Below are 13,848 nucleotides of genomic sequence, written 5' to 3'. Positions count from 1 at the left end.
GACTCTCCTCTACTACAGTGGCTTTGTCAACAAGAGTAACAAAGTCCTGTATCTACCAGATAGCCTTCTACCTGCGAATCTCCTTCCTCAGGCCCCTCCGAAATTTCTAGGCCTTCATTGCCTCGTCCGGAACCATGAATGGAGCAAAATGGGATAACTCCTAAAATCTGGCAGTGTACTGCTTAACTGTTAGCTGCCCCTGTTCCAAACTCATAAATTTCTCCATCTTTGCATTCCTAACCGTGGTTGGAAAATACAGTTCAAAGAATAATTTCTTGAACCTAGCTTATGTCACAACCACGGGAATAGGTCGATGCTCTTCAAGCATCTTTACAAATTTCCACCATCTTTCCGCTTCGCCCGACAACTTGAACATTGCAAAGGCTACTTTCTGTTTCTCGGTGCAATTCAAGACGTTCAGAATCTTCTCAATCTCCCTGATCCAATTCTTAGCTTGAATAGGGTTTGCACTCCCCATAAAAATAGGAGGCTTTAGTCGCGTGAACTAATCGATAGAACAACACAACGTAGTCGCAGGATGATCCTGCCCCCTATTCGTCCAAACCACCTCAGCCATCAACTGTTGAGCGAAGTCCCGTAGAACATTTGTGGTATCACTGCCAGCCTCAGGGCCAGCTCCCTCACTGCTACTGCTTCCAACATTAGCATTATTATCCCTAGATTCCATCCTAAAAAGTAATTGAGGAAACCAATTAGAAGCTCAACCAACTATACTGCAATTACTATAAACTTACTTCCTATAATCACAGTACTAGTACTGATGTACCCTAATGACCCACCTTCTTATTCTGACTCAAGTTCTGCCCTTCCACTTAGACACAAAATCGTTAATAGATTGCCGTGATTTTCTGAACCTTTCAAATGATCCAAAAAATAACATAAGTCTATCAATGGATTTCTGTCTTTAGGTATACAAAGCAGCACTTGCTAATCTTATTCACATCCTAAACTCTGATATATTCTACAGAACCTAGTAACCTAAGCTCTGAGTATACCCCTAACCAAGCAGTATGAATCGCATCACACTTCCGACTGGTTAAGGTCTCTGATACCATACTGTAACGCCTCGGTCCTTTATATGAACCTAGAGTGCTACTACATATATTCTGTTATACTTGTATCTGATAAGCATATATAAACAACTAGCTCTAAACAGGGACAAACGGGTGTATCTCATACATATTTGTATTCATGCACAACGAAAAACATAAACATTCTCATTCGGAATTCTGTTAGACATATACCAGAGTTTTATCTATATTCCTTACTATAAAGGATCCATATTTAAAACATTAACATATTACACTCTCTTACATTCTACCAGGCTAATAACCCAGTACTGATACAAAAACTTACGTCTACTAACAAAACTATTTGTGCCAAAGTCCTTCTAGAAGAACTAGGACCGACGTCCTATAGGACCTGAAACAAAGGTTGTAAGATTGGGGGTGAGACACTTCTTAGTAAGGTGGAAGATGTTTCATCAGAACGTGACTACATGAATTTATTCCAATTAAAAACAGTTGCACAATATTACATACACAATGCAGTACTATTAGAGATATATAAACATAATACGACATCATGACAAGCGAGAGTCCCCGAGGTTAGGGTAGGGTACAGGCTCATACACTGTACGATTCCCTCCACACGGTACTCAACCCTATGACTTTGCCCATTTCAGTTTTTAAATCATGTATATGAAATTTAGGACAATTACTAGCTTTGGAACTTTCAGAAATATGCCTAATTACCCCGTGGCATGGGTTGTGCACTGATAACTCTGACAAAGCCCTATTCAAGCAAGCACTGTTAAGCATCATAAATATAGTTCGGCTGCCCCACCTAGCCTATTATTTCACCAGTGGCCCCATACACTCCTGCAACCCGACTATCTCGATACCCACACTGATTCACATATATGGTTGCACTGTACCTCAGTAAGCAACGAAACCGCACCTCTAGCTATTTAAAGCCTTAGATAACCTGGAGTATCTTTCAACTCCTTCAGAGTGTCTTTCAACTCCTTTAGTAACAAGATGTGATCCTAATCAATCATATATATAATTTACAATAAAACATAACAACCTGTGCAGTTCCAGTATTTTCACAATCACAATTAGGCAATATTTCATGCATTCATTCATTTTGTCAGATAGTGGTGTTAACCGGCACAAACACTCTCAATTCAACCATTTTTACAAAATAAAGCTCGGTGATTAACCGACACCTTTTTTCCACATTTTTACATAACAAAATGGAATTTCAGTTTTCATAGTTCATTTACTAGTTTATAGTTCCATTTCATATCATATGTCACGTTCGTTTTGTCAAAATCTGTTATAAACAGTGTATAACTCGAAAAATACCATTTGAACCGCAAACATGAGTATCAAGCAATTTCTACTTTAGTTTTAAAATAGTTAGAGTAGTTTTGGAAAATTTGGAGTTCATATACCAAAACCCCTATTTTTGCCAAAAATCATAAAATCGTAAGAAACAACATTTATACCCAGTAAAATTTTGCATATAAGCAGTCAAAATGTGCATAAAGGCATAAACCAACTTTCTAGCGTTCAATTTTCTAAAAATACTAATGTAAACAAATCCCCTTACCTTAATCTTGAAAATAGAAATATGAATGGATTGATACAAAACAACAATCCCAGATCCCCGAAACCTAAAAACCGAAGAACAATACTTCATTATAATCTCCACTACTACATAACTACCGAATCATAAATGAAATCAGATCCTTACCTTGATTTTTGGGAAAAACTCGAAAATCCTCAGATCGAAAATCTGATCCGTTATAATTGTAGAGATTCTCCTCCTAATCCACGTAGTGATGTCGGATTGTTGATTGCGGTGACATACAACATAGAATCTTAGAGAGAGAGAGGGTGGGTTCGTGTTCCAGAGAGAGAGAGAGAGAGAGAGAGAGAGAGAGAGAGAGAGAATGGGATAACTTAGCATGGATGTAATGGATATTCTATTTATAATTAGGTTAACCCGAACAGCCTCGTCGACGAGTCGGAGTTCTCGTCGAAGAGCTGAAGAAGGTTGCTCATGGCCAAGTAAGTGACCTCGTCGACGAGCCTGTGATTTCAGAATCTCTGAAAATCCCTCAGTATCTCCTCGTCGACGAGTCCTGGCGTCTTGTCACCGAGCCACAGAAGAGACTTCGTCGACAAGCTCCGCTGTTTTATCCTTTTTAATTTCTCTTCTTTCTCTTTATTTATTTTGCAGATTCGGGTCCCTACATATACGTTGATTGATTTTCTATTTTAGTAAGAGTAAGCCAAAAAGTTTTCCCCTGTGATTTAATCCATAAATTTATTTTTGGGGAAACTTTCTTAAACTTATGAGTCTTTGCATTCTTATTGTAAGACTCAAGAGCTTGTCTTGTGTTTTGAAGAAAATATTTTTGACAATCTAGTTTTCTAAATATCTTGTGTGCTAGACTTTTGAAAATCATTTTCGAGATTTTTGCTTGTGTGTTTCAGATCTTTGATATTGCACTTTGTGATTGATATAGTTATCTTGATTCAAAGATCCCTACACAAACTCTCTCACATACTGATTGCTATATTTGCATTATCTTGAGAGTAGTCATATAATCTTCATTAAACTTATAATTCCTATCATATTGAAGTGCATTGATTGTATTGGTACATATTTGCTTATTAGAGAAGCATTGATATTGTACACAAAATTTGTATTGCTTATTTGTTGTATTTTAGGCGTGACCTAAAAGGGTGTTGATCTATCCCGTAAGGATCAAGTTGTAAAGGTTGCGGTCAGGCCTATGAATTTGACTTGGAGTTTCCTTTGCCTAGTAAGGAAATGGGGTATTGTATTAGGTGTCTCTCCACCCGTAAGTAAGCAAAGATAGTGAATCCTCTTACTTGTGAGCTTGAGGCAAGGACATAGGCAGCAGTGTTGGCTGAATCCCGATATCATATTGTGTGTCATTCTCTCTTTCTCTTATACTCTTTATATTTCCGCACTTTGATATATGCACATGTATGTTTAATTATTTATTGCCTTGATCGTTCGTCATACATGCTTTTAATATTGTGTGTATTGGAATCTGTTTAGACAGACCCTAGGTTGCATAATACTGTTGTCATCTGTTTTAACCTAGACATAAATTTTTAAATACCCAATTCACCCCCTCTTGGGAATACACTAATTCCAACAATATTTGTTTATCTATTTACATTTGGGGTAGATTCGTAGTGGATTTCATTGAACATCCATCTTGAAACATAAAATCCAACCAAGTATTGTCTCTAATCCATTTATGAATCATAAAATGCAGATGTGGATAGGAAAACCATAAATTTAGGCTCATATGTATTCTTATGTTGCATTTGATGATATTAATTTCAGACTTTAGATTTGAATTTGGATGAAGTTAAATAAATTTTAATATCATTTCATATTATATCTTATCTAAATCTAATACAGATATAAATTTAATACTTATCCAAATATAGGATTAGTATTATCAACCAAACATAGAAAATAACAAAGAATAACATATATACCTTTGACCAAGGGCCTATACTATATGAGCCCGCAATATGACACAAACTAGAAGTCTACATAGATTCAATAATAAAGAGACACGGACCTACTTAAATGTGGTTTAGCGTTTTCCTAACTTTTTTTGATTGTTGGAGAGATCAGAATACGCTGGTTTTTCCTAGGGAACGAATCTCGGTTTTGCGATTCGGAAAGACGGAAAACCATATCGACGCCACTTCTCAAACGGCGAACCGGGGGGGCGGATCCTTGCGATTCCTACACCGACGGAGATGGCGGAGATTCCATTTTGCAGCACTAGTAGTAGCACGGAACTGGCGCCGGAGGACGAGAGGCTTGCTATAAGAGACATTGCCGTGGCTGCCGAAGCTCAAAGCAAAGAAGGCGATACTTTCTATCTAATCACCCAAAGGTTTTGTAACTTATCATCCCTAAAACACCCCCATTAATCAGTCATACTTTTTTCCTTTTTGTAAATATCTTATTCCTAATACCCTGAATCAGAGAAATGCCGTCAGTTTGTTTCTTTTAGCTCTTTTCAGTTTTTATTTCTTTCAATTATTAATTATTAATTATTAATTTTTTTTAGAGAAACCAGTGATCGCGAGTCTTGCAGTGAAGTAATTTCTGTTAGAAAGCTTATTTACCGAATAATGCTGAATAAAACATGCTAAGGATATGAGAAGGCGAGTTTGGGATTATTTGCTGCCCCTTTGTTCTTTTGACTTTGGAGGATATCTTATCCTCCCTGTTTCTTTTCTTTTTTTGTTGTTGCACTCGTATTCACTCTCTAATAAATTTCTTTTTTTATTGAAAGAAAAATGTGACATATATTGGACCCCATACCTCTGAATGAACCAAAATGAAATGGGCCACTGCCTATTTAAACAATTCTAGTAGGGTAACAGTCTATTGTATTTACTCAGCTGGCACGCTTCACATTCTATGATAGACATGACTTCAACAATTGGACAAACAACTTTAATTTTTCCAATGACGGTTGAACAAAGTGACAGTTCCATTCGAAGGGAGTGGATATGGTTGAGACCTGATGAGCCATACTTGCAAAATGAGCATACAAGTAGTATAGACCTCTAGATTCACACCACTCACCAATCAATGTCTTCCTCTCAAGATTGTGAACACATGAGGAGGGATAGAATGTAACAACACAATCATAATTTGCCACTCAACTAAATATTAAATGGAAAGTTTGGAACAAAAAGTCAAATGGAGGAAAATACTTTTACATAGATGGGCAGCATTAATACCAAAAATAGGAGACACCATATCATTGAAAAATGTTACATGGATGAGGATAGCTTGTTGTACCTTGGATGACGGGGTAGAGGATCTAATTATATAATGGGAAGCCCGAGTCCAAATACAGAAAAGGATAACAAACATTTGTTTATTTGGCTTGGCAAGAGTACATGAAGGTGGAGCTTGAGCAAACAATAATTGGGAGTACTCATCATTGTAAATTTTTACTTGGTTGTTATTGCCTTATTAGGGCCTTGTTCATAGGCTAGGTAGCTGGAAAGCTACACAAGATTGGCCCTCTGTTACTCCTTCATGGTCAGCAGAGGTGGCTATGGAGTAAAATAGTTGTAAGTGTGAACTCCTTGTTGCTCACCCACTGCCACAATTACCTCGTCCATCTACATAACCTTGGCTAATACCATGTTCACCACTGTGCAACCTCCCTTTGTCTCAAAATGGTCTTCATGAACTCCTCTATGGCCATGATCATTAACTCCTTGGCTATATGCAGCTGCAAATCCTAGAGTAAGATTCAATTTGTTCAGTGGATGTAGCTCTACAAAGATGAGAAAAAGCTCAAGTCAAAGAAGGAATTTTCTGAATTACAAAGAATTTATGCACAAACGGACCCCTTACTGATCTAATTACAATAAAGACATGACATTGTTTAGTCATCTTAGAAATATCGGAGGAAATGGGCTGGAACATATTTAACTCATAAAAAATACTACACTTATCAGAATAGTATTCTTTTATAGCCTCGATTGTCTTGCTTCTTAGTAAAGTAGGATTGTGAAGCTTGGTAGATTTGAGTGATATAATTTTCCCTGCTTAATTTAATGGAAGTCATTGTTGATGGAGTCTCCAAATCACAGAAAATGGGTAAATTAACAACCAAAATAGTCACTAGAACTCTCAATTTTTGTTTTCACGGAAGCAGCCAGCAAACACCAAAACCTGGTCAGTCTTGTTTCTATATATAAAAAAAAATCAGCACTCTTCTTTAGGTCTTGAACTAGTTTTAAATCCCCATTCAGCAGAGATGGGTGCCCGATACTGGGCCTTACTGATGGCATTGCCCTTTGCTGACATCTGCACTATGTCTTGTTGACTCTAGCAATCTCTTTCCTGGTTGGCTAGGTTCTGTCAAGACATTACCTCTAGTCTCATAATGATGGGTGCCCCATACTGGGCCTTACTAATAACACTGCCCTGTGCTGACATTTGCACCATGTCTTGTTGACTTTAGCAATCCCTTTGCTGGTTGGCTAGGTTCTGCCAATACATTACCTCTAGTGTCATGATGATTCCTGGCAAGAGAGAGAGAGAGAGAGACCAGGAAACATACCACCTTAAAGCCTCACCAGTTATTTATATTAAGAGACCATGAAATTACGAACATACCCCTTAATGCCTCACCAAATATTTGCAACAAAAGCACAATAAGAAACAAAATTTCCACTGTTCTACTGTGCTTGGACAAACCTCACACTTCTCAACAACATCAAGCAATGAGTTTTACAAACTCCAAGTTACATAGGAATGCAAAAATGGATGACAAATAATTTGACCGTTCTGCATTGCAGATAGCACATATATCAGGAGAAAGTCTTATGTGGTCTCCTCACCTGCAAACAATCTATAGTGTTAATCAAATTGAGAATCATTCCCCATGGAAAAATTCAAAATTATTGAAATCTTAGGACCAAAGTCACATTATGATTCTTTAAAAAAAAAGAAATGGAAAATGAAAACTGTTTTCCGCAGCTATACAAGTTGTTAACTTTCCAAATGAAACCCCCAAGAGGAAAAGATGGAAGCAGAGTTTGGGTTGGATAAGTGATGGACCTAGAAGAGAGAATACCCTTTTTTTTTTGTTTGGATGAGTAAAGATGTCTTCCTAAATGGCTCCATTGGGATATAAGACAATTCCCATAATAATAATAATAATAATAATAATAATAATAATTATTATTATTATTTTTGTTGAGTAAGGACATATTCTATTAAAAGGGCAACCCTAAACAGTCAGCCGTGAAAAAAAATCTAACCAAGTAGGGAGGTCTAGTAGAGAAATTCCAGAATTCCAGAAAAATGTAGTATGCATCAGGTTGTTCTTTAATTCTTTATCCATAACTGTCTAAAACTAATTTTTTTTTTCACAAAGTAATAAAAAATGTTGACAAGCTTGTTCTACTCATAAGTAGTGGGTGGGTAGCAGCAGAAAAGGTAATTCAAGAATTAAATTCTTGAAGGGAGCTAGGTGCAGAGAAGGGATGCCTTTTCACTTCTAGTGTTCTGGCCTACATGAGAGGGAGGAATGGTAGATCGTTTGAAGGATAGGAAAATTCCATAGAGAAAATATAAGGAAGATAGTTTTCTGTCTTCTAGTTTTTCTCCACTGGCTTTTTTTTGTTTTGTGTTTTTTGTTTTTTTAAGAACACCGGCTCTTTTGTTGATTTTGTAGTGAGCTTGTACTCAAATTTATGTTTTTATCCCTTTTTGTTGAGTGACTCTTCCTTGACGCTTCTTTTCTTTGATATGAATAATACATTTATCAAAAGAGGGAACTTGACTAGAATCTTGAATGATACTCAACAAAATATATTCATTATCTTCCCTACCATTCAAATTTCTGAAAAAAAATGTTCTAAGAATAGAATTCCCATGAAAACATTTTTTTTTTTTTTTGGATTGAAAGTCCCATGTGAACAATAAAAAGTGGAAACAAAAACATGAGTGGTAAAAAGGCAATGGGGAAAGGAGTGGAAATATTAAGTGGCAAATCCCCAACCCAAAGATATTTACAAAACAAAAATTCAGCATCGCCACCAAGCTTGTATCTAGTCAAAGGAATAAAAGGAAGAGGAATTGATATGTGAACTTCCAGGGGGCTTGCATGAGTAATTTCTTCTCTGCCCTAAGCATTCCATTCATTCTTCTACAAAACATACTTGCTTTTGTTCACCTTATGCCAAGGGACTTGGGTCTAAAGCGAAAAATCTACCAACATTTCCTTTAAAAAGATATTTTTTTGACACAACGTTAATGATTATGGGGCCTTTTTGACTTTTAAGCTTTTGCATGATCTTTCTATATGATGTGTAATTATAAACTTTGGCATCTTCACTTACATATCTTGGGCCGACAGACAACAGCCAGTGATGTTTATGGGGAGTGATTTTGCTCAACTAGTAGAGTTGTCTTTTCAGGCAATGATACCTTGCATTGAATTTGGGATTTGAGTTTGGATTAGATGCTCGCATCAGATGCATGGGGAAGGAACTGCACGGCTTTTAGGGGTACAATAATTTTTGTTAGCTGGATGAGACCTATAATGTTGGAAATTCACCTTGTTATGTTTTAATGAAGTTGAATGTGAATTGTGTAGATTCCTTTATTACTATTAGTTTTTTTTTTTTTCTTTTAAATTTGGAATTTAGGCGATGGGATACTTTGCTTTTTTTGATTCCTAATGGGAAATTTTATATGGCTTTGGCTGATATGTGTGTCTACATCAAGTGATGTCACGACTCATGAGTCAAGCTTGTGTAGGGAATTATGCTTGCTTGTGGTGCTTGTCTTGTGTGTGTGAGATAGGTTACCATCATGTAAATAGTAAGTAGTATAGGTTTTGTTAATTGAGTGTGTCAAGTGTAGAATGGGAGTATGACTCTTTGGTTATTTTGATGTTTTCTAGTGCCAAAGTTAACATATCATATAAAGCTCTTTAGGGGAAGGTGAGTGCTCATTAGTATTGTAAAACTCACTAGCATTTGTTAAATGTGTTTAGCCCACTTGTGTCCCTCGCTAAGCACATATTCCCTATGGAGGTGGTGTTAATGAATTACATTGCTTCAATGTTCACCGCGTGCTTGTCATTTGCTTACGTGAATTGCTTATTGCTCTCGCTTATTTTTCAGTCAATTGCTATGAATGTGTTCTTGTGGGGAAAGGTAGTATACTTTGGCTGGCTAGTTAAGAAAGAGTGCTTTAGCTTGTGCCGCACAACCCTTCACAAGGTGTGAAGTGTTCGGCTTGTGACAGTTGGTATCAAAGCTTGGTTAATTGTTACATGAATTCAATTGCCTTCATATTTTGGGATTGTATTAAGCATTGGTAAAAGACCATGCCAACTAAAACCGAAAGAATTGAGGCGCTAGTGTTGCAGGATGATTCAGCCAACCATTTGGTTGTGGAGATGGTCAAACTTGCCGAACATGTTCATGTATTAGAGAGATCACAAAAACATCAACATGATTCCATGGTGGAGATGTTAAAGGACTTCCATGCTACTATAGAAGCTTTACAAATCCAATTGAGGGATCTAAATGCCTAGATAAATTTGCTGGTTCATGCTATGGGAAATTCCAACTTTATGGGAATAAAGTATGGAAGAATGAAGGTGCCAGAACTCGGAGTGTATGGGGGTGCCTATGATGCTAAGGAGTTGGAAAACTTCTTATTTGACATGGAACTATACTTTCGCTGGGTGAGGTTTGATTCAAAGGAGGCAATAGTATTTGTGGCAACAACATACTTGAGTGGCTACACTGAATTGTGGTGGGGTACCAATTATGATGAGATAGAGAATGTACACTGTGTAATTGATTGCTGGGAAGATTTGAAGAGAGAGCTAAAGGCCCAATTCTTTCCTGAGAATGTTGAGTATAATGCTTGGTGTAAATTGCGAGACCTTAACCACACTAGTAAAACCAAGGAGTATGTGAAATAATTTTCTACTTTGATGCTAGATATTCAAGACATGTCAAAGAAAGACAAACTATTCTATTTTGTTGAGGGGTTGAAACCATGTGCAAGGGTACAACTTCATTGATAAAGAGTTCAAAACTTGCCTATAACATAGGTTGTTGCAGAATGCTTAACTGACTATGCTGGAGAGAGTTCCACAATGTCCAAAGAGAGTGGCATGGGAGGAAACAATAAAAAGTCTTTCAAGAAGGGAAAACCCAACAGTGAGGGAGTTGACACCAAGGCATCAACTTAAAAAGAAGTTTCCTTGTCTTGATCGTTCAACACATTTAGTGGTAAGAGCAAGATAACGTGCTTCTTATGTTGAGGCCCTCACAAAGTGTTGATTGCCCTTTCAACTCATCACTTAATGTCTTGCAAGCTTTGATTACAAAGGGGGCAAAAGAGGATGATGATGATGAGGAGGAAACTTTGAGGATGGGTGCAATGTAGTTACTTAACATGTGAGAGGCAGACGAAAGAAACTAAAATTGCCCAAGCAAAATGGTTAATGTTTGTGGATCTGCGGATCAATGGGAAGAGCACCTGTGATTTGGTGGACTTTGTCTCATAAGTTGAATCGCAAAGACTTAACTTGAACTTTAGAGAAAGACTTAGGGCGTATGAAGGTGGTTAACTCCGCAGTTTAGCCTAATTTGGGAGTAGCCAAGTGAGTGATTGTGAAGTTGGGATATTGGGTGGGACATGTGGATTTCATAGCCGTATCAATGGATGATTTTCAAGTGATACTTTGAATGGAATTCTTGGGGGATACTAATGCGTTACCGATTTTCTTTTCTAGTTCCCTTTGTCTAATGGGATTGCATGGTGCAAGCTGTTGCGAAGAAAGGGGGTGATGAGAAGTTCCTCTCAATTGTGTAGCTTAAGAAGGGCTTGAGGAGGGGTGAACAAACATATTTTGCCATTTTGGTGGTGAATGAAGAGGTAGGCCAAGAGTTGGTGCCTATTGCCATCCAAGTAGTGTTGGATGAGTATAAAGTTGTGAGGCCAGACAAGTTATCTCACAACTTGCCTCCACAATGGGGTGTGGATCATGAGATTGAGTTGTTACTAGGGATGAAGCCCCTTGTTAAAGGGCCATATTGGATGGTGCTTCTAGAGTTAGCAATGTTAAGGAAGAACTTGATGAGTTATTGGAAGCGACTGTATATGTCCTTCTAAACTATTGTTTGGTACACCAATATTGTTTTAGAGGAAACATGACGGAAGCATGCAGATGTGTGTGGATTACCTCGTGCTTAACAAAGTGACTGTGTGCAACAAGTATCCTATTCCACTTTTCTTTGATTTGTTTGATCAACTAAGTTATACCAAGTACTTCACCAAACTTGACTTGCAATTAGGCTAATATTAGGTGAGGATAGCTGATGGTGATGAGTCGAAGACTAGTGGCATTACGCGGTATAAGGCGTATGAATTCTTGGTGATGCCTTTCGGGTTGATGAATGCACCAAGGACATTTTTGTACATTGATGAACTAGGTATTTCATAAGTACCTTAACAAGTTTGTCGTAGTATACATGGATGACATTGTTGTCTACAGTTCCACTTTGGAGGAACATGAAGAGCATCTGCGGAAGGTTGCCAACAAGTTGAAGGAGAACAACCTTTATATGAAGAGAAATCCTTTTTCACTCAGGAGAGCATCAAATCCTTGGTCATGTGATTGAGCAAGGTCGTAATCGGATAAATATGGAGAAAGTGCGAGCTATTCAAGATTGAAAGATTCCAATGACAATGAGGAAGCTGCATTCCTTTCTTGGACTTGCCAACTACTATTGTAAGTTCATGGAGGGGTACTCGAGGAGAGCTGCCCCGTTGACAAAACTATTGAAGAATAGGTGGAATTGGATAGAGTAGTGCCAAGGAGCCTTTGAGAACTTGAAGGAAGCCATGATGTGAGACTCGATACTTGCTCTTTTGGACATAATGAAGCCCTTCGAGGTATAGGCATGCATTAGACAATGTCCTTGGTGGAGTCTTGCTTTTGTGCGTGGCGACATTACCTACTTAGGTTGAAGTTTGTGGTGAAAATAAATCACTTGGCTATTAGTTACTTCTTTACATAGCCTAAGTTATCGCTCAAGCAAGTCCATTGGCAAGAATTCATAGCGGAGTTTGATTTCTTACAAGGTGGGAGGATAAAGCAAGTCGTAGATGCACTGAGCAAGAAGGCTGAGCTTGTGGCCTTATAGATGATAACACACTTGACAATATGTTTTAACATGACAATTGTGAGCGTGCATTAAGGAGAACCTTGCTGAAGATCTAGGCTCAAAACCTCATGAAGTTGCTGGAAGAGGGCAAAGCGCACCAATTCCGGTTAGAATATGGATTGCTATGACACATGGTATTTGAATTCTTGTGCCTCGAGCTAGAGATTTGAGGAAGTCACTGCTGAGAGTGTCATGAGTTGGCAGATTGTTTGGTATAGCACCGTACTTTGACATTGTTAAAGTAGAGATTATTTGCCACACATGCATAATGAGGTGGTTAAGTATACCCGAACTTGTCTCCTATTAATAAGACAAGGTGGAGCAAAAGAAGATTGTAGGGCTGTTGGAGCCCCTTCTAGTACCAACGAAACCATGGGAGAGTGTCTTGCTTGACTTCATCTTTAATGTATTGATAGTTGGAGAAGTTGGGTTTGTAATCGTGGTTTTAGATAAATTTTCAAAGTAGGGTACATATTTACCCGCATTGAAGTGTTGTTCAGCTGAGGAGACAACCCAATTTTTTTTTCCAAACATGTGCTTGCAATTTGAGGTGTTTCCCAAGACATTGTCAGTAGTTGAGACTTGAGATTCATAAGCAACTTTTGGGTAAAACTTTTTAGAATCCTCAGTTCACAACTTGACATCTCTTCGAGCTAACTACCAGTAGACAAATGGACAGGTAAAGAGGTCCAACGGGCTATTGAAGGAGTACTTGCGCCATTTTGTCACCACCAATAAGAAAAATTAGGTGCTGCTATCCGATGTTGCTAAGTTATGTTTCAATGCCCAAAGAGCTCAACAACCATCAAGAGTCCTTTTGAGCTTGTCACGAACTAGTAATTGTTGTTACCTCACATAGTGGATGAGCCGTACAGAGGCAAGAGTCTGAGAGCATCCATCTTGACCAAAGAATGGAGACATAAGGCAAAGATCGCTCGAGCATACTTGGAGAAAGCTTCCAAGCAGATGAAGAAGTGGACAGACCTGGGGAGAAGATTGTTGCACTTCAACGTTGGTGACTTGA

General features: G+C 38.0%; 1 protein-coding gene across 4 annotated transcripts in view; it reads left to right on the top strand.

Moving 5' to 3' along the window:
- Positions 1-4,611: 4,611 nt before the first annotated feature.
- LOC131156307 (ubiquitin carboxyl-terminal hydrolase 5) overlaps positions 4,612-13,848 on the top strand; it is a 73,625-nt gene continuing 64,388 nt past the window's right edge. For all 4 annotated transcript variants that reach the window (XM_058109883.1, XM_058109880.1, XM_058109882.1 and 1 more), the window contains exon 1: positions 4,612-4,984. In XM_058109883.1, coding sequence (XP_057965866.1) covers positions 4,845-4,984 — 140 coding nt within the window. In that variant the 5' untranslated portion in view covers positions 4,612-4,844. The remainder of the gene's footprint in view (positions 4,985-13,848) is intronic.

This window comes from Malania oleifera, chromosome 5, assembly GCF_029873635.1.
Source record: "Malania oleifera isolate guangnan ecotype guangnan chromosome 5, ASM2987363v1, whole genome shotgun sequence".
In the NCBI taxonomy this organism is placed as follows: Eukaryota; Viridiplantae; Streptophyta; class Magnoliopsida; order Santalales; family Ximeniaceae; genus Malania; species Malania oleifera.
Note: the sequence above shows the minus strand (reverse complement) of the source record. Positions and strands in the feature narration are given on the sequence as shown.